The sequence below is a fragment of the Ovis aries genome, chromosome 20, assembly GCF_016772045.2.
Source record: "Ovis aries strain OAR_USU_Benz2616 breed Rambouillet chromosome 20, ARS-UI_Ramb_v3.0, whole genome shotgun sequence".
NCBI lineage: Eukaryota > Metazoa > Chordata > Mammalia > Artiodactyla > Bovidae > Ovis > Ovis aries.
This window is the reverse complement of record NC_056073.1, coordinates 26,793,706-26,813,069: the sequence shown is the minus strand read 5'-3', so window position 1 is coordinate 26,813,069 and position 19,364 is coordinate 26,793,706. Positions and strand designations below refer to the sequence as shown.

The 19,364-nt window shown below is 52.7% G+C and overlaps 3 protein-coding genes and 1 long non-coding RNA gene across 7 annotated transcripts; 2 read left to right on the top strand and 2 right to left on the bottom strand.

Moving 5' to 3' along the window:
• Positions 1-1,265: 1,265 nt before the first annotated feature.
• Positions 1,266-10,952, top strand: LTA (lymphotoxin alpha). The gene is made up of 4 exons (XM_015102797.4): positions 1,266-9,011; positions 9,402-9,509; positions 9,597-9,702; positions 9,914-10,952. The coding sequence occupies exons 2-4, from the start codon at positions 9,411-9,413 to the stop codon at positions 10,324-10,326; spliced, it is 618 nt and encodes a 205-aa protein (XP_014958283.1). The 5' UTR covers positions 1,266-9,011; positions 9,402-9,410; the 3' UTR covers positions 10,327-10,952.
• Positions 7,339-14,887, bottom strand: LOC114109638 (uncharacterized). 2 transcript variants are annotated; one of them, XR_003586251.3, is made up of 3 exons: positions 13,349-14,887; positions 8,302-10,320; positions 7,339-7,525 (listed from the first exon to the last, which is right to left on the bottom strand). It is a non-coding gene; the product is annotated as an uncharacterized LOC114109638 (long non-coding RNA). The 2 variants fall into 2 exon arrangements; XR_009597587.1 differs by having other exon boundaries at positions 7,339-10,320; positions 10,409-14,887.
• Positions 12,205-14,944, top strand: TNF (tumor necrosis factor). The gene is given in 4 exon segments (NM_001024860.1): positions 12,205-12,562; positions 13,141-13,189; positions 13,375-13,422; positions 13,725-14,944. Coding segments are annotated over 4 exon segments (705 nt in total). The 5' UTR covers positions 12,205-12,376; the 3' UTR covers positions 14,147-14,944.
• A 2,005-nt stretch (positions 14,945-16,949) lies between these two features.
• On the bottom strand, positions 16,950-18,971 carry LTB (lymphotoxin beta). 3 transcript variants are annotated; one of them, XM_004018961.6, is made up of 4 exons: positions 18,803-18,971; positions 18,329-18,380; positions 18,054-18,125; positions 16,950-17,589 (listed from the first exon to the last, which is right to left on the bottom strand). In XM_004018961.6, exons 1-4 carry the CDS (start codon positions 18,962-18,964, stop codon positions 17,135-17,137), a joined length of 741 nt encoding a protein of 246 aa, XP_004019010.2. In that variant the 5' UTR covers positions 18,965-18,971; the 3' UTR covers positions 16,950-17,134. The 3 variants fall into 3 exon arrangements, with proteins under 3 accessions (XP_004019010.2, XP_027814651.1, XP_042093319.1); XM_027958850.3 differs by lacking the exon at positions 18,329-18,380; XM_042237385.2 differs by lacking the exons at positions 16,950-17,589; positions 18,329-18,380 and adding an exon at positions 17,596-17,747.
• Between the last annotated feature and the right edge of the window lie 393 nt (positions 18,972-19,364).

Genomic DNA, 19,364 nt, shown 5'->3' with positions numbered 1-19,364 from the left:
TGTCTTCAGTGCAGTTCAGCTGAGCATCAAGTAGCCCAAAGATGCAAACTGCTTCAAATTTGCTGTCCGGTAGGGGATGCAGACCTAATCAACTGATCAAGGCATGCTGAGTGAACCAGATAGAGTAAGATACAGTGGCTGTAGAAGGTAAGGGGAGGGGGGAGGGGTGTTCCATCTGCAAGCACCCAGCAGGCTCTGAGGGAGGGGAGGGCATTTGATGAACAGGTGGGATTTCTGGGGGAGGGGTTGAGTGAAAGGGCCCTGGAGAGGAATGAAACAGCTTTAGCAGAGGCTGAGAGTCAGAAAACTGTATGTTCAGGAAAGGCGAGCATCCTGCGGTAGGTGGAGTGCAGGTGTGTGGGAGCATGTGCTGAGGAAAGGACAAAGAATGTCAAGGGGTGTGGACTGGCAGCCAGTGGCACTGTGACAGCTGTAGAGAAGGGGGCAGGGACTACTTCACGTGTACAGCCAAGGAGTAAAGAAGACAGGTGCCGTGGGCAGTGGGGGACACATTCTACATGTTAACCATGTCACACCCTTTTCCCAACATCAGAATCCTGCCGGCAGCTGTCCAGAAGGATCTCCGTTATACAGATGAGACTGAGGCTCATAAATGTACTGTACCTTACAGTCAGACAGCTACAAAGTAATGGAATTAGCGTTAAACTCATTTTACCCCAAAGCCTGTGTACTCTCTACTTAAGTCCCAATAACTCCAAGTGGCATTAAAGGAAGGGACAAATCTTACAACTTTGAGAGGGGTAAGTCATCAGGGTGTGCCAGCTGATTGGATGGTGGGAGTGAGGGAAGACGAGTCCTAGATGGCTCCAAGGTTCGAGCCAAGGGGATAAGAAAGCCCAGAGTACCCTAAACCAAGGAGGTATGTGGCTGAGGGGAAAATGAGTTGGTTTCAGACAACCAAATTTTTATCAAGTACCTGATGGGAGCAGAGTGCTCTGCTAGACAATGGATATAAATGAAATAAAGTCACTGCCCTCAAAGGGCTTGCAGTCTATTGAAATATACAAACAAGTGGGCTTCCCAGGTGTGCTGGGTGGTAAAGAATCCACCTGCCAGTGCAGGAGATGAAAGAGACTCAGATTTGATCCCTGGGTCGAGAAGATTCCCCTCAAGCAGGAGATGGTAACCCGCTTCAAGATTCTTGTGGAGAAAATTCCATGGAAGATGATCCTGGCAAGCTACAGTCCATGAGGTGGCAGAGTCAGACACGGCTGAGCACACGTTTCACGTTTAGGCTACAGTGAACCAAATGATCTAATGTGGGTGGAACAAACAGAAATCCTAGGGAGTTCTCCAGGGTTCTGTGTACAAGCAAGCACCAACCACATATGACGGGAGGCGCACCTGCTCAGAGTAATACAGTGCTCAGGAATGTCCTGCAGGGTTGGAGGTAGCAGCATGACCCTGAAGTGCAGGTTTCCAGCAGCAGGTCTGGAGCTCAGAAGAAAAGTTGGAGCAGCTGGAGACAGATTTGGGCATCCTTTTCTGAGTGGACAGGATCCCTCCAAGAGAGGGTGATCAGAAGAACCTTGAGGATGATCAAAGGGAGGGAAGCCAATAAAGGAGAGAGATTGAAGGGACAGAAAAGTAGGGCAAGAGAGGTGTGCCAGGCAGAGACCTGGCAGCCACATCTGACACTTCAAAGAAGTCTAATAGGTGACAGTTCAGAAGATCTTCTGGGTTCAGGACTAGACGATTACAAATTTTGAGAAGACAGTTTCCACTTATCAGAGGGGCAGAAATCGCTTTACATAGGTTAAGGGATGAGTGGGAGGTGAGGAAGAGGAGCTGAGTACAAAGTCATAGAATAGTGAATACTGAAGGTAACCGAGAACCATCTCTCAACCCACAAATTTACAGTGAGGAAAATTTTACCAGTTCCCGAAAAAGTGGTTGGTTAGAGGGCTAGTCGCGAGACATCACACAGAAAAGGAAGATGGGAGGTGGAATGGACATTTAAGGGGGAGAGAGAGAGTCCAGGAAAGGCGTGTTATTTTTGAGAAGTAAAGTTGAGTATCTAAAATGAAGGCACATGGGAAGAGATACTGAAAACAAGAAGGGAAAGGGAATGGTAAACATGGGGAAGTGAAATACGGAGTACAAAGAGGCTACCTTAGGAGAAAGAGTCCTCTGACTCGAGAAGAAAAAGGAAACACGAAGGGAAAATAAGGCAATAAAGGGTACTCCTTAGATGACCCTAAGTTCAATAAAAACCTAATCGCATCACTGAGAGTAAAGAGCTAGGGAGGGATGTAGGTTTAGAACAAGGAGGAGTAGATATAGTACTCCTGCAGGAGTAGAACTAGGAAGTCAACAAAGATAGGGGACCTTAAGGGCTTCCTGAGATTAGATGACCAGGATTAATAATAGGCCTCTTACTGTTTCATGATCTTTTCCTGAGCCCCGTCTAGACCCACAAGGTTGCCTCTACAATCTTCTGGAGAGACAACCAGAAAGTAAATGGCCTTGGGAGAGAAATACTCTATAATATCCAACCCCCTAATCCTACACACTACTGGTCACACTGGAAATCTTGGGGAAGCCCAACTCCAGTCTGGGGGTCCCAGGAGGTCGTCACACCTCGACCTGCCCAGGGACCCAATTCTCGGGAGGCCGTCATGCCTCAGCCTGCCCGGGGATTCGATCTCTAGGAGGCTGTTACGCCTCAGCCTGCCTGGAGATCTGCACCCTGACCCGGTGACGCCTGGCTCTCAGGTTGCAACAGTTCTGGGTAGGATAGGGCTTCCCTGGTGGTGCAGAGGTTAAAGCGTCTGCCTGCAATATGAGAGAACTGGGTTCGATCCCTGGGTCAGGAAGATCCCCTGGAGAAGGAAATGGCAACCCACTCCAGTGTTCTTGCCTGGAGAATCCCATGGACGGAGGAGCTTGGTGGGCTGCAGTCCACGGGTCGCAAAGAGTCGGACACGACTGAGCGACTTCACTTCACTTCGCTTCTGAGGATATGACTCGCTTGGCAGTCCAGGAGAAGGACCTAAGAATGAGACCACTGAGTTTCCCCAGATCAACTTTTTCAAGATCTTACTGGTAGAATATCAGGTAGGGAAGGAGAGGTGAAGAAAGACTGATCTGGATACACAAATTGTTGGATGCGTGGTAGAGATGATGGTGGAGGAGGTTGTGTTATGAAGACCAGAAGGACATGGAAGATTCAAAGGCATGGATTTCAAGAGAGGAGGAGATTATCAGTGGTGCCAAGGGGAGAGGATAACAGTGCCCTCTCCTGCCCCTTGCTCCTAGTGATGGGTGTGGAAGAAAGGGCAGCCTTCACCATAGACAGAATGGACGTTCTTAGGGAAAAGCCAGGTTTCAATGTTCCAGAGGAATATGCTTTCAAAAGTGAAATAGAGGATTTAAAGAGATGAGGAGTTCCATAAAATATTGTGGAATGGGTTGTTACAAGCATCCTGTGTTGGATAGGGGGTCGAATCCAGGGAGGTTAAATCCCAGTGAGAGTTCTAGAGAAAACTAAGTCTGGAGGGTTTTGCTTCTAGAAGAAAGAGGTTGCTGGCTTCTGACATTTAGAATAGGAGATACATTGCATTTATCATGAAGGAAAACATAAATACCTCGAAGGGATCTTAGGAGTGTGTGTAAGGTATTTCTTCCATCTCCATGGCTGGCTTTGTGCTAACAGTTCCCACCATTGACAACCTAGTTCTGACATTGCCTCTGAAATCTAGACTCACATATATTGATAGAATTGCCAAGTGACATTTCTTCGCAATTTCTTGGCAACATAACTCAAATTTTATCCAAGACTTCGATATCTGGCCAATAGATTTAAATTCAAAATTGAACTTCTGGTTCTCCCATCCCATCAGAATCCGGCTTCTCTCTCAGTCTCCCCATCTTCCACCTCCCTCATCATCAATCTGTCATCTGGGCCTGTCAGTTCTACCCCTGAAATGTATCTCAGTATGTCCCAGATTTGTCTCCTTCTGTCCCATCTCCATGGCAGCCACCGTCTTCTCCCGAGGGTCACTGCAGTTGTCTGCTACCTGGTGTCCCTGCTTGCAGTCTTACTCCCCACAGTCCAGTCTAAACACAGGAACCACAGTGCTCTTTTAAAAACGTGAATCCAATCGCGTCTATCTCACACCTTCTCTCCTCGCCCCACTCGCCCACACACATGGACACACCCTGACACCCTCCAGAGCTTCCCCTGGTTGACGACAATTCAGATGCTTTACCTGCCCTTGCAGGGCCTGCGTGGTCTGGTCTCTGCAGTGCCCCTGTTCTCTGAGCGTGTCCACCTCCCACTCTCTCTGCTCCAGCCTCACTGGCTTCCTTTCTGTTCCTCAGTACCCCCAGCTCATTTCCATCCTCCGGCCCTTGCAGTAGCTGTTCCCTTTGCCTGGACTGTTTGTCCCCCAAACCTTCACTCAGCCACTCCTGTCATTTAGGTCTCAGCTTAAAATGCCACTTACTCGGAAAGGACTTTTCTGACCACGGTGTCTAAAGTAGATCCCTGCTGCTCTTAGCACGTGTCCCTATCTTATTTCCTCATAGCACTACTTACTGCTTTCTTCTTCAGTGTATTTCCTTTCTCCCTTGCCTCACTAGAAGGAAAGCTCCCCGATGGGAGGTGCGTTGTCTGCCCTGTTTACCGCTGTATCCTTACTGCCTGGAACAGTGCCCAGCACGCAGTAAGCTCCCAATCAGTAGGTGTCCAATATGCTACTGGGGAAGAGCAGAGAAACAGCTCCAGAAAGAGTGAAGAGATTGGGCTAAACCAGCAATGTCACTGTCTGGTGGTCAAAGTCAAGTCCAATGCTCTAAGTTCCCAAAAAAGACTCGTTAAATGGAAGCATGAATGAATAATGGGGAAAAGCAGGATAAAGCTCAACTTCAGGTATGTAGCTCAGACTGAACTTATATTTCAAGTCAGGTTTAACTATCGGGTTAGGAATGGAGATGAGTTAATTCCAAGATGAGCTCTAGAAACAGCGCTGGGTTAGTTTAGTGTATAAGTTTATTTAGGGGGTTCATTATTGAGATATGTTTAGATTTGAGGTTAGGGTTGATTTTGAGTTGCGATTTGGGTTGAGGTTAAGCATGGGTTAGGATCAAAGTTGACATTAAATCCCAGTTTAGGTTTTGAGGCTAAGTTCAGGTTTGAGGCTGGTATCATTTCAACCTCATTTTAGAGGGCTCAGCAATTTCACTAGTTTTCTCCACAGAGACCACTGTAGAAACTGTACTTCCTTGGGTTTGGAGCACAAGACTCTAGTCATCACCCCTCCCACTCAGGGAAAGCCCCAAACCAACTGCTGGCCTCCTCAAGAAAGAAACTGAATTTCACACAACCTCCGAAACTAAGATTGAAACCAAGATTGGTCCATCTCCAGGAGCGTCCCTCAGCGCATCGCAAGTGCCTGTGACACAGACCCAGCTCTCCCCTTTCCTTCCTCCCTCTCACGTCTCCCTCTCCTCCTTGCCTTCCCCTTTCGCCCTCCCATGTCCCAATTTTCCTCTCTGACCAAAGCTTCTCCACTTCTGTTTTTCACCATTAATTGCAACGTCATTTAACACTTTATTAATAATACAGCTGAGGTCTCCAAGTCCATCAGCTCCTACCACTGGAGAGGCAGAAAAAGACAGCAGGAAGGAAAAGGGACTTCAGAGAAAGAGGGGCCCAGAGCAAAGGGAAGGAACAGGGACCAAGAGGGAGGCCAGCAGGGACACAGGACACAGGTGAAAAGAAAGAAGCTGATGCCAGTAGAGACCAAGATGCTTAAAAAGAGGCACCTGTGGCTGCCCTTCTTCCACCATTGCACCTGGTAAGCCACCACCTGTAGATTTTTGCCTAGAAACTCCTTTCCATTCTCCTGCTACTACCTCAGTTTATATGCTGCAGGCTCTTGTCACCTCCTTGCTGAGTTGTTGCAAAACCTTCCCAACTGGTCTTCTCACGTCCAGTTTCCCCTCCAGACCCCAGCTCCCATACCTCAATTCATTCTTCCTGTAGCTTCCAGACTCGTGTTTTAAATATACCAATCTGGGTGGGTCCCTCTCTCACTTAAAAAATTTGGTGGCTTCCCCTCAGAATGAAATCCAAACCAATTAGAATGAAATCTTTTCTTGGCTCTAAACCCCCCAGAATGTGTTCTCAGCTTGCTGTCCAAGCCTCATCTCTGTCCCTTCTGTCTGTGTTCACTTGCACATGTTAGCACACTTCGTACCCTCTTTTACCTTCAGTCTTTGCACCTTCTGTTCCCTCTGTCAAGAATGCCCTTCATCATCTTCTTTACCTTGATACTTGATGCCTGGATCGCCTCTCCCCCAGGTCAAGTTAGATGGCTTTACTGTGGACTGTGAGAATCCCAGGGACAGGAGAGCCTAGTGGGCTGCTGTCTATGGGGTTGCACAGAGTCGGATATGACTGAAGAGACTTAGCAGCAGCAGCAGCAGCCATAAGCGCGCTGTCAGAAAAGCTTACCACACTTTATTGCAATTTTAACTAACCTGTGTCCCACACTGGTCTTTGAGATCCCGGAGGTTAGGAGACTGTCTTCCACACATGTTTCCTCAAATGCCATGTGCAGACGCTTGATAAATGTTTGTGGAATAGAGAGAAAGCTGAAGAGGTGGAATGAGGGAATTCCCTGGCAGTACAATGGTTAGGACTGTGCACTTCCACTCCCGTGGCCCAGATTAAATCCCTGGTCATGCATGGAATTAAGATCGTGCAAACCACGAGGCATGCCCCCATGCTCCCAAAAAAAAAAAGAATGAAAAGAAGTAATTAGACTAGGAAGGCATGAAAGGCAAAGTTGCAGGGCCTCAAGTAGGGGGAGAAAACCAGGAGAACTAGCTCATACACACCCTGAATGTGACTTACCGCCACAGGACACCAAGACCCCTCAGGGACTTTCTGCTGGTGCAACAGAGGGAGGGCTTGAATTTCCATCACCACCGTCCTCGGCCCCAGCCCCTCCAAAACCTTCCACATGAAAGCATAACAAGTCATAAGAGTAATAATAATATTTGAGGGGGCCAATTGTTTTCTCAGTCTTATGAAATGTGATTAAAATCATCTTTAGAAACGTTGCTGTTTTTTTTTTTGACCTGCAACCTACAAGCTAAGCGAAAACTCACTCGTGTTCAAGAATATTCATATCATCATTTTTCATACTAGCCCCAAGCTAGAAACAAACTGAATGCCCACCAACAGAAAAATGGATAAATGGAGTATATTCACACAGCATCACATCACAATGAAATAATTGCTACTGACACACAACTGTGCAGATGAATCTCACAAACATAACACAAGAGAAAGGAGCCAAACACAGGTGAGATGTCTGTGTGGTTTATTTATATGAAGTCCGGAAGTAGGAAGAACTGGGATTTCCCTGGTGGTCCAGTGGCTGGGACTCCAAGATCCCAGTTCACGGTGAGTGACTTCAATTCCTGGTCAGGCAGCTGGATCCCACATGGCACAACTGAAGGTTCCATGTGCTGTGACTAGGACCCATCACAGCTAAGTAGATAAAAAAAAATTTTTTTTTAATAGGAAGAACTAATCTGTAGTTGTAGAGGTCAAAAAGTTGGTTGGTTATCTTTGGGAGGTTTGAACTGAGAGAGGGCATGAGAGAACCGTCTGGAGAAGGTTCTAAAAATATGTTGAACTGGATGGTGGCTGCATGGCTATAAACAGATGGAAAACGTCATCAGGCTGTCTACTTAGGAGAAGTGCACCTCACTGTACCTTAGTTCTAGATCGACAGAAATGGGAAATCCTTAATGATTTTAAAGCGGTGTACGGGGGATTCCCTCATGGCTCAGTGACAGAGAATCCACCTGCCAACACAGGATTCCGGGTCCAGGAGAATCCCAGCTGCCATGGAGCAACTGGGCCCGTGCACTACAGCTGCTGAGCCCGTGCTCTAGAGCTTGGGAGCCACGACTGCTGGAGCCCATGCGCCTTATAGCCGGTGCTTCGCAACAGAGAAGCCTGCACCCTGCAGCTAGAGAATAGCTCCCGTTCACCACAACTAGAGAAAAGTCCATAGAGCAACAAAGACTCAGTGCAGCCATAATGGAAGGAAGGAAGAAAATTATGAAAACAACACAATGTATTGGCTTTACAAATGCAGCTTCAAGACAGGTCATTTTGCTATCCCCCACCCCATCCTAGAACACCACCCTTGACCTCCACCTGTGTGGAATTCTGAAGCCTGCAGTGTAGAGCACTTGAGCAGTTGATGCTGGAATGTGTTTGTTTGGGGTTATATAAATCTGATCTTCCGAGCCCACCTAAGGTTGGGATGAGGTGGAGGGAGTCCTGCAGTAAGATGAGACCTCATCATACGTGAGTTCATAGCCTCATCCCTGAGTGGGATTTTCCAAACCAAGACACTTCTGAGAGCAGAATGGAGCTCCACAGATGTTTCCACCAGGACAACAGGCATAAATCAGGATGTCCCAGGTGGGAGAGTATATACTGGAACTTCTTGATATGAAAACCCGCCAGATGACCTGGAAAATACACAGACTGGGACAAGTTGACTTGAATCTTTTGGGACAAAGACGTGGGGTACAAGAGGAGGAAACATGCACACAGAGAAGGCTGCAATCAGTCAAGGGTGCAGAGGTGTTACACAAAATCACTCTTCAGGGAACCGGGCCTCCAGCCCACGCCCTGGCAGCTCCCCTTCTCCTCTGAATTTACTGTCCCTTCTCTAGAACTCCTAAGCCTGACCCCGCTCCCTGGCCCTCCCAGCCCACGATTCCTCTGACCCCACTCCCTTTCCCAGAACTCAGTCGTCTGAGCCCCCAGCCTGCGGTTCTGTCCTAGGCCTCAGCCTTTCCTGCCTTCGACTGAAACAGCAGCATCTTCTAAGCCCTGGGGGCTTCCCCAGGCCCCAGCCCCGGCCTAGAACCCGCCCGCCGCCTGCCACGCTGCCACTGCCGCTTCCTCTATAAAGGGACCCAGGCGTCCGGGCCAAGGGGCCCCCGCACAGCAGGTGAGACTCTCCCAGCCCATCTCCTCGGGCTGCTGGGGCGGTGGACTCCTTCCCCGGGGGCGTTCAGTCCCTCCTCTCACACCCCAGCCCCTCCTGCACCTGCAGCTAGGGCCAGGGCCTTGGTGGGGCTGGTTTTGGTTGGTTCCCCTCTCTCTGACTCCATCTGTCAGTCTCTTTCTCTCTGTCTGTGTCTCAGGTCCTGAGCCCTTTCTGTTCCCCTCCTATCTGTCTCTCTCTCTCTCCCCCTGCTCACCTCGGGGTTTCCCTGATTGCATCTCGTCCCCTTCTCTGTCTGTCGCGCCGTGGGTCTCTCAGGGTGGCTGTCTCCACCGGCAGGAGGCCCGTCTTCCTCATCGCGCCCCGCCCCGCTCACTGTCTCTCTCCCTGCAGGTTCTCCCCATGACACCACCTGGACGTCTCTGCCTCCTGAGGGTGTGCAGCACCCCATCCCTCCTCCTCCTCCTGGGGCTGCTGCTGGCCCTGCCGCCGGAGGCCCAGGTGAGGCAGCAGGACCAGGGGGTGCCGTTGGGGGCGGCCCAGCCCAACCCTGGGCCTTAAAGCCTGTCTGACTGTCTCCTCCCCTAGGGGCTCCGTGGCGTTGGCCTCACACCCTCAGCTGCAGAGCCTGCCCATCAGCAACTCCCGAAGCCCTTCACCCGTGGCACCCTCAAACCCGCCGCTCACCTTGTTGGTAAACATCCACCCGCCCTCCCGACAAGTAGCCCCCAGCCCTCCTCCTGCCCCTTTCAGAGACCCAATATCCACCCCCACCAGCTCACCCCTCTCCCACTCCCTCTGTCCTCCCAGCCATCCCTGGGAACTCAGTCCAGCACCTGTTGCCTCAGGGACTGAGACCACTGACCCCCAAGTCCTTGAGCATCATCCCCTCTGGCTCTTCCCAGGAGACCCCAGCACCCAGGACTCGCTGCGCTGGAGGGCAAACACGGACCGCGCCTTCCTCCGCCATGGCTTCTCTCTCAGCAACAACTCCCTCCTGGTCCCCACCAGTGGCCTGTACTTCGTCTACTCCCAAGTGGTCTTCTCTGGGAAAGGCTGCTTCCCCAGGGCCACCCCCACTCCTCTCTACCTGGCCCATGAGGTCCAGCTCTTCTCCCCCCAGTATCCCTTCCATGTGCCTCTCCTCAGCGCTCAGAAGTCCGTGTGCCCAGGGCCACAGGGGCCATGGGTGCGCTCGGTGTACCAGGGGGCTGTATTCCTGCTCACCAGGGGAGACCAGCTATCCACTCACACAGACGGCATCTCCCACCTGCTCCTCAGCCCCAGTAGTGTCTTCTTTGGAGCCTTCGCTCTGTAGAAACATCCAGAAAGAAACAAATAGGCTTCAAGGCCTTCTCCCCATTTTGCCTCCATTCTGACCACTTCAGGGGTCACCGCACCTCTCCTTTGACCATTCCAACAGTCTTGAGTCTTCTCCCTGCCCGGATCTCAGCACCTGGAGCTTCCAAAGAAGGAATTCTAGGCACACCAGGGGACCAGACCTCCCTGGACCACCCCAGATGCTCAGCCGAGGACTTCAAGCCTGCCTCGAAATGCCCGCCCAGATCCCTTCCTTGGCCCTGCCCATCTAGGGGGCCTCGTCCTGGACATAGAGAGGGGAGCTGACACATGAGGGAGCTTGGGTGGATGACTAAAGGCAGGGAGGGGGGGCTTATTTATGAAGGGAAAACAATTAAATTATTTATTTATGGAGCAAGGGAATAATAGCGAGACATCAGAAGAAAGAGCTAATACACCCAAGAGATGACAAGTGAGAGGGCGTGGGCACAAGGATGACCCAGTGGGAGAGAGGAAGCATGGCTCTGAGGGACCAAGGGGTTCTGGAAGGAAGTGAAAAGCTCTTAAGAGCCAGCCGCTGCTTACTGGACACCCCAAAAGGAGATGTCTGACCCTCAATGAAGCCAAATAAACTTTTTTCTGAAATGCTGTCTGCCTGTATGTCTACTGGGGAGGGGAGAATTCCCCAGATGTTTCTGAGGAATGGAGGGAGGACAGGAATCAGAGAGGCTTGAGGGGCTCTGGGGAAACGCTGTGGGCTCGCGGGGTGGGGCAGCCAGCTCGCTGCAGGGGAACCAGAGGATAAGCTGAGAAGACAGAGGCATGTCCAAGGTCTGGAGAAGTGGGGTCGGGGCCCCCTGAGGAATGGGGGTTACAGGAGGCTCCTAAGGAGCACTGACAACACTAAAGAGAGTTCAGGAGGATGGGGGGGAGCATGGGGCCCCCCTGGAAGACATGGCCATGCCAGGGCCCCGAGAAATGGGACAACCTCCAAGGCTGGGGGTTGGAGAACACCAGGGGCATTTCAGGAGACCTGGCCACACACACGGGGGCTCTCAAGGGCAGTGCTGTCTCCAGGAAACTGGAGGGAGCAGGGATTTTTTGGGGGATACATGGCCACACACAGGGACTCTGAAGGGGGAGGGCTCCATGCAAAAGTTGGGGAGTCACATTCCCTTGGAAACCAAGACTGAAACCAGCCTCAGAGGTTCAGTGAGTCCCTGGTCAGAGTGAAAGGAGAAGCCCAGCCGTGCTGGAGTTCATGAATTCCCAGCGTTACTTTCAGCCCCTGGGGCTGTCCCAGGCTTGGACCTGCCATCCGCCCCCAGTTCTTGCAGAGCCTCAAGCTTCCCTTTCTCCAGCTCCTCTCACCCCCCAGGGCCCCAAACACACATCTCAGGACCCAGCACAGCTTCCTCTGAGTTTTCTCTCCATGAAGGACTCAGCTTTATAAAGCCCCTCCCATTTCTAATTCTGCCCCTACATGAGTCCTGTCTGGAAATCAGAAGGAACAGACCACAGAACTCACTCCCACCCCCAAAGAAATGGAAACAGTGGGAGCTGGAGGGCAGAGGGGAAATGGGTCCAGCCCTCAGGGTCCCATATTTACAGCAGTAACTGGCCTAGCGAAGCCCACTCAGAATCCGAGCGGGGGAGTGTAGGAAGTATCCTTGATGCCTGGGTGTCCCCAACTTTCCAAACCCCCGCCTCCGCTATGGAGAAGAAACCGAGACAGAAGGTATAGGGCCCGCTACCGCTTCCTCCAGATGAGCTCATGGGTTTCTCCACCAAGGAAGTTTTCCGCTGGTTGAATGAGAGCCTTTCCCCGCCCTCTTCTCACCCGACAGTGTATAAATGCAGCTGTTTGCACACCCAGCCAACAGAAGCTCCCAGAGCGGGGACACCAGGGGACCAGCCAAGAGAGAGACAAGCAGCTGCAGAACCCCCTGGAGATAACCTCCCAGACAACACACCCCCGAGAGACAGCCAGGCAACTTGCTCTCTCATACACCCTGCCACAAGGCTCTCCTGTCTCCCGTCTGGACTTGGATCCTTCTGAAAAAGACACCATGAGCACCAAAAGCATGATCCGGGATGTGGAGCTGGCGGAGGAGGTGCTCTCCAACAAAGCAGGGGGCCCCCAGGGCTCCAGAAGTTGCTGGTGCCTCAGCCTCTTCTCCTTCCTCCTGGTTGCAGGAGCCACCACGCTCTTCTGCCTGCTGCACTTCGGGGTAATCGGCCCCCAGAGGGAAGAGGTGAGTCTCTGGCCAGCCTTGGCTCATTCTCCCACCCAGAGAGAAATGAGAGAGAAAGAGGGTGAGAGATGGGGTAGGGAAAGAGGTGTGCTGATGGGGAAGAATGGGGAGGAAAGTAGTGGAGAAAGATGGGGAGGCAGGAGGAGACATGGAGAGAGTGGAGGGAGAAAGGGAGAAGGACAGAGAAATAAGACCCTTGGCACGTGGGGGATGCCCTCTAAATATTTGTTGGACGAATGAGTAAGCAGACGTACAGACATAAAGAGAGATGTGTAGACAGATAAGGGGTGTGAGTGGAAAGATGGAGATTCAAAACAAGTGATCTGGATGAAGATGATGAGACAGAAAGAGATACAGACAATATGAAGAGAGATAAGGAAAGATGAAGCTAAGCGTGTCTGGCACGTGGAAGGAACTCAATGAAAGAGCTGTTAAATGGATGAATGAATGAAAAAAATGGATGAATGGAGAGAGAAGACAAGACCCATCTGGGCAGAGAGTACAGGCTAGAGAAGCAGCCAGCAGTTTCTCCTTCAGGGGTGACTTGCTTTAACACTCATCCTCCTTTTTCTCCCCAGCAGTCCCCAGCTGGCCCCTCCTTCAACAGGCCTCTGGTTCAGACACTCAGTAAGTGTCTCCACAACCTCTTTTCTAATTCTGGACTTGGAGGGTGGGTGTGGGTGGGGTTCAGTCCAGGGATGGAAGCAGTAGGGGAAATTAAGGGTTTGGGATCGGAGGGGAGAAGGAATGGAGGTTAAAGTATGGGATATTCTCTGGGAAGCTTACCTTTTCCTTTCCTCTTTCCTCCTCAGGGTCATCTTCTCAAGCCTCAAATAACAAGCCGGTAGCCCACGTTGTAGGTAAGAGTTCTGAGGATGTATCTGGGGCATGAAGAAGCAGAGAGACAGGGCGGGGTAGGATTGGGGGGCTGAATCCAGACTGAGACAGTGTGAGGATTCACAAGCTCAAGGGGAGGGTGGAGGATACTTAGAACTTGAGGGGGCTACTCAGAACCTCATGGCCAGATGGGATGTGGGAACACAGACAGAGGGGACAGGAACCGGATGTGGGGGGTGGGCAGAACTCGAGGGCCAGGATGTGGAGAGTAGAACTGACAGGGTCGCACTGACTCACCCCTCCCTGTTCTTCCCCCTCCCTCCAGCCAACATCAGCGCTCCGGGGCAGCTCCGATGGGGGGACTCGTATGCCAATGCCCTCATGGCCAACGGCGTGGAGCTGAAAGACAACCAGCTGGTGGTGCCCACTGACGGGCTTTACCTCATCTACTCGCAGGTCCTCTTCAGGGGCCACGGCTGCCCTTCCACCCCCTTGTTCCTCACCCACACCATCAGCCGCATTGCAGTCTCCTACCAGACCAAGGTCAACATCCTCTCTGCCATCAAGAGCCCTTGCCACAGGGAGACCCTAGAGGGGGCTGAGGCCAAGCCCTGGTACGAACCCATCTACCAGGGAGGGGTCTTCCAGCTGGAGAAGGGAGATCGCCTCAGTGCTGAGATCAACCTGCCGGAATACCTGGACTATGCCGAGTCTGGGCAGGTCTACTTTGGGATCATCGCCCTGTGAGGGCGCAGGACATGCATCCTCTCCCACCTCAGTTACCTTATTATTTACTCCTTCAGACCCTCCTCATCCCCTTCTGGTTTAGAAAGGGAATTAGGGGCTCAGGGCTGGGCTCCAAGCGTCCAACTTTAAACAGCTGCACTTAGAAATTAGGGATGTAGGGAAGTGAGGCCTGGACAATGGGCCACCAACCATCACCAAGGACTGGAACTGGAACTTCCAGAACTCCCTCGGGTCCACAAGTTTGGGTTCCCGGATGCAACCTGGGACACCCAGAATGCAAGGGCCAGGGTTCTTACCGGAATACTTCGCAACGTTCCTTGAGAAGATCTCACCTAGAACTTGACATGGGTGGGCTTCAACTCTCCCTTCCTGCCAGTGTTTCCAGATTCCCCTGAGGTGGGAAGCCCAGCCCCAACCCCACTGGGCCAACTCCCTCTGTTTATGTTTGCACTTATGATTATTTATTATTTATTTATTATTTATTTATTTACTAATGAATGTATTTATTCAGGAGGTCAAGGTGTCCTGGGAGACACAAACTAAGGGCTGCCTTGGCTCAGATGTGTTTTCTGTGAAAACGGAGCTGAACTGCAGGTTGCTCCCACCATGCCTCCTGGCCTTTGTGCCTCCTTTTGCTTATGTTTTTTAAAAAATATTTATGTGATCAAGTTGTCTAAATGATGCTGATTTGGTGACTGATTTGTCGCTACATCACTGAACCTCCGCTCCCCAGGGGAGTCATGCCTGTAACCGCCCTACTGGTCAGTGGCGAGAAATAAAGTGTCCTGAGAAAAGAAACATGCCTCTATCTGGAAATTAATTCTGCATGGGCTTCTTCTTGGGGGTGAAGTGAAGTGAAGTCACTCAGTCGTGCCTGACTCTTTGCGACCCCATGGACAGTAGCCTGCACCAAGCTCCTCCATCCGTGGGATTTTCTAGGCAAGAGTACTGGAGTGGCTTGCCGTTTCCTTCTCCAGGGAATCTTCCTGACCCAGGGATCGAACCCAGGGCTCCCGCATTGTAGACAGACGCTTTACCATATGAGCCACCAGGGAAGTCCTCTTGGGGGTGAGAGGCTGCTAAGTGAAATTCTTCTCCACAGGGCTTAAGATCCCTGGATCTTACTCCTTGGACTTCTGGGGCTCAAGAGATCCTACCTAAGATGAAGCCCAGCTGAATATACCCCTACCCCAAGAAAGGAACTTGAACTTAATTACCTCTCCCTCAGGACAAGGGAATTTCCAACTCTGGGAATTCCTATCCAGGCGGGGCAAATCCTGCTCAGGTGAGATTTCCGGCTGTTTTGGCCTGAGAGAAAGAGCCGGGGAGTGGCCAAATTCTCAGGTACCTGAATCACAGCCAAGGGACTTTCAGACAGTTGGGCAACTGGGCTCTTGAAGCTTCTGCTCCCGGCCCTCCCTCTGCCAATCCAGTCCTAACTGTGCAACTGAACTGGACCTCGGTCTACCAAAGGTTCAGTATCAGTCACCGAACCTCATCTATCAAAGAGAAGTAGGGACCCCCACCACACGTGGGGCCACACGAGGAACATGAACAAAAGACCTAAACGACACCGGAGCGCCTCACGGAGGGCTCTGTGCATTCTGGCTTTCTCCTTTTGTCTAGGCCCCAGTCTTCTACCCGCTTCCATCTCTCAGTGGATGGAAGTGAAGAGGAGGAAGAAGATTAAAAAGCAAAGAAAGAAACAAAAACAAAGAATAAGATGTAGGTGAAGGACCGCCCTGCTCCCCCCATGCCAGCTTGGTCTCCCTGATTTTTGGTGAATGATGAGAAGCACATGAGATGGGTGAAGTGGAAAGAGAAATGCATTGTACCCCTCCAGGAAGCCTCTTCCGGACACAGAGTCAAAGACAAATATGGAGTCAGAAATAAAGACTCAGAGAGTGGGACCCCTTGCTGGGCTTTCCTTCTTGCTAGGGTTGCCAGGCAAGGGGAAAAACCACGCGGTGTGCCGCAGAGGTGGGGTGACCCACTGGGGTAACCTAGATAGAGCCTTGGCTCCTCCTCCATCTCCTCCAGCCCCAGGCTGAAAGTCAGTCATGGAGCGAGGGGTCTGGTGTTGCTCACCCTGAGGCCCCCACACTTGCCCACTCATGGAAAAGGAACCTGAAGTGTGAATGAGTGGTGAGGATGTGCCATCTCTCCCTGGACAGGGCCAGGTGGCATCAGTTTTTCTTCCTCTCCCTCCTCTCCAGGTTCTCCCTGGTGTCCTCAGGCACCACTCCCCACCCCATGTCCCCCGCAGGCCCCGCATCTCCCTTTCTCCATCACCCTCCCAACTCTCTGCTTCAGCCTCCTCCCTTTACCTCATCCTTCTCCACCACCCACCCACCCACTCCTGCTCCCCCAGCTGTGGCTCTTGACTGTTGCTAACTGGGCAGCTAGCAGAGCAGTGCTGATCTCCCCAGTGCTTCACCATCAGCCCTATTCAGGTTTACTCTGCCGACTGGGCCACTCTGAGTGGTGCTTGCAATGACCCCACCACTACTAGGATGGACCCAAGAGAAAAGAGTCTGTGCTGAGTCTGGGGGGACCATGTGGCCTTGAGAATCAGGGTGCTGGGAGATGCTTTGGCATTTGTGGAGGGCCCTTTCCTCCAAATGGGCTAATGTCAGGGAAAAGTCATTCAGAGGCAAGGGTGGGTGGGACCCACAGATCCCCCACCCCAGGGAACAGAGGCCATGCCAAGTACTATGAATTGTTTCAAGCAACGAGAAAAATAAGAATATTTAACCCACACTTGTGTACCTACCCTGAATGAAGACACCTTAGCATCTCTGCGTTTGTATTGGCAACACTGAAGTTTACATTCTTTATTTTCATCCGGCTCAAAAATCAGTTTCCAAACAGTCATCTACATTTTCCCCACAGCCATGGGGTCCCCGGTGTCTGGGTCCCCAGTAACTGGGCTGTGTCATTCACATACTCTCATCAGGCAGTAGCTGTTCTTAGGGATGCAGCTAGCCCTCACCCCACCATCACCGCCCCGAAGAAGGTCTTTCCCCTCCTGTAGTCCACCATGTCGGGGTGACTGATATTGACGTACACCCTCTCGCCCCTCCGGAGCTGCACCAGGCCACCGAACCCCACGCTCGTGTACCAGAGGGGCCCATAGTCGTGCCTCCTGGCGGGGTCCGAGACAGGTGTCACGGTCTCCGCGCCCTCCAGCAGCAGCTCGGGGGTCCCCGATCCATAGGCGCCCCCCGCCCGGTACAGCCGGCTGAGCAGCGTGACCGAGCGGTCCAGGGGCTCCACGGCGGGAGGGGGCGCCCGGCCCCGGTAGCCGACGTGACAGTAGAGGTAATAGAGGCCGTCCTGCGGGAGGGCCAGCCCTTCCGCACCCGAGAACAGCGTCCCGCTGCTCAGAAACGCCTCTTCTTTCTTCGCCTCCCAGCCTAGCCCCTGCCCCGTGGTCCAAGCGCCTGCAGAGAAACGGGCCCGTCGGCTCTCTCGGAAATCAGATCCTGAAAGGAGTGATCCAGGCCGGGGGCTTCTGGGAGGGTGGGTATGGGGGACACTGGGGGCTTTTAACTCCCTGCAGGAGCCCAGCTGGGTAGGGGAGCGGGCTGATGGCGCTCTCCTGCAATGAGTACGAGTTGGGATTGAGGGCACCTGGGTGTGCGGTGCCGAATGCTGAGGTGGGGCGATCCAGGCCGGGTTTTCCCTCCTCCCGGGAGTGGGGCGGGGAAGCAACAGGCTAGGATGCTGGCGGAGCGGAAGGGTGGGCGAGATAGCTGCAGTCAAGTGGGTGGGCAAGGGAGCACCGCAATGACAGAGCAAAGGGACTCTAACCGTGGGTGAGCAGAACTGGCACCCCTGGACCCTTCAGGACGATGAGGTCCTTACCAATGAGATGGGGTCCTTATCAGTGAGATGGGATCCTTACCAATGAGATGGGCAGCTGGGAGCCTAGGGCTGAGATCAGTTTCTGAGTCCTCCTCCGGCAGCTCCCCAGACTCTGGAATGGGTAGGAAGAGTCCACAGTTGGGGGCAGGGCGGCCACCCACACATGGTCACCCCCAGAGGACAAGGTGCCAGGGCCCAGGGATGGGGCATCTGGATTCCTGGAGGAAGAGAGTATCTGGGGATGCAGATGGTTGGGAACTGGGAGTCCCTGAGGGGCAGAGCCAGGGGAGGGAGGGTAAAATGGTGGGCTCTTACCAAATCGCTGATGGGCAGGTGCCTGGGCGCCTGGGTCAGCTGTCCCTGTTACCTGAGAGGGTGGGGTCACAGCGCCCAGATTTCCCTCTTAACTGATGCCAACCACCAGCCCTCCCATTCCTAGCATAGATCCAAGCTCCAGACTTGGGGTTTCTCCCACCAGCCCCAGCCTCCACACACACCTCCCTGGAATGGAGAGCAAGCGAGGTGGCTGTACTTGAGCAGAGAGACAGAGGCCCTAGTATGTCTTGGGAGGAGAAGAAGAGACATACAGATGACCAGGAAGGGGCTTGGTGACACCAGGACACAATAGCATCACACGAACATGAAAAGAGGACCAGCAAAGAGACAGACAAGACATCCCCACACGGGGGACAGCCAAGCCAGCTGAGCAGGATAAGGCAAGGGGCATAGCCAGAGGTGAGTGAGCATTGGCAATAGCTGGCCCATGGAGGGTTTATTGTAGCCACTCACCAATCCTCCCTGCTCCTGGGGCACCAAGGCCAGCACAGCCACAACAGTGATGGGCACGGCCAGCAGGAGGGTCACCAGGGAAGTGACTCCTGCCACAGCCAGCAGCAGGCATCCTTTCCTCTGGGGCCTCCTACCCCGGCCCTCCAGCCCCCGTTCCCCCATGGAGACTGAGCTAGGGCCCGGGCAGGGGGGCTTTCATACCTCAGGGGTGGGGCCACCCTCTCCCCAAAGACCCATACACCTGGCTGGGACTTTCCGCACACCCCTCACCCTGCTTCCTGTTTACCCAGAGCTGGGGTGAGGCAGCTGGATGCCTGGGTTCTCTGAACTGGGGAAGGAGTCGGAGGTGAAGAGACAGGCTTTCAGGGTAGAGCTGGAGGGGGACTGAGAGATCTTCTGACTCAGTGGGAAGGAAAACTGACTGAGGCCCTGGGAGGGAAGCTGGCTTGCTGTAAGTCAGGCAGCTACAGTGAGAACACACAGATTGCTCCAGATTGCCAGTGGGGTCTGCAATCTTCTGTACCCCAGAGGTGGGTGCTGAGGGGAAAGGTGCACCCACACC

Coding starts and splice junctions, on each gene's coding strand:
- LTA (XM_015102797.4), top strand. CDS start 9,411: ATGACACCACCTGGACGTCTCTGCCTCCTGAGGGTGTGCAGCACCCCA. Junction 9,510..9,596: donor CCCTGCCGCCGGAGGCCCAG/GTGAGGCAGCAG, acceptor CTCCTCCCCTAG/GGGCTCCGTGGCGTTGGCCT. Junction 9,703..9,913: donor ACCCGCCGCTCACCTTGTTG/GTAAACATCCAC, acceptor GGCTCTTCCCAG/GAGACCCCAGCACCCAGGAC.
- LTB (XM_004018961.6), bottom strand. CDS start 18,964: ATGGGGGAACGGGGGCTGGAGGGCCGGGGTAGGAGGCCCCAGAGGAAA. Junction 18,381..18,802: donor CCCAGGAGCAGGGAGGATTG/GTGAGTGGCTAC, acceptor CCACCCTCTCAG/GTAACAGGGACAGCTGACCC. Junction 17,590..18,053: donor CCCAGCTGCCCATCTCATTG/GTAAGGATCCCA, acceptor GTTTCTCTGCAG/GCGCTTGGACCACGGGGCAG.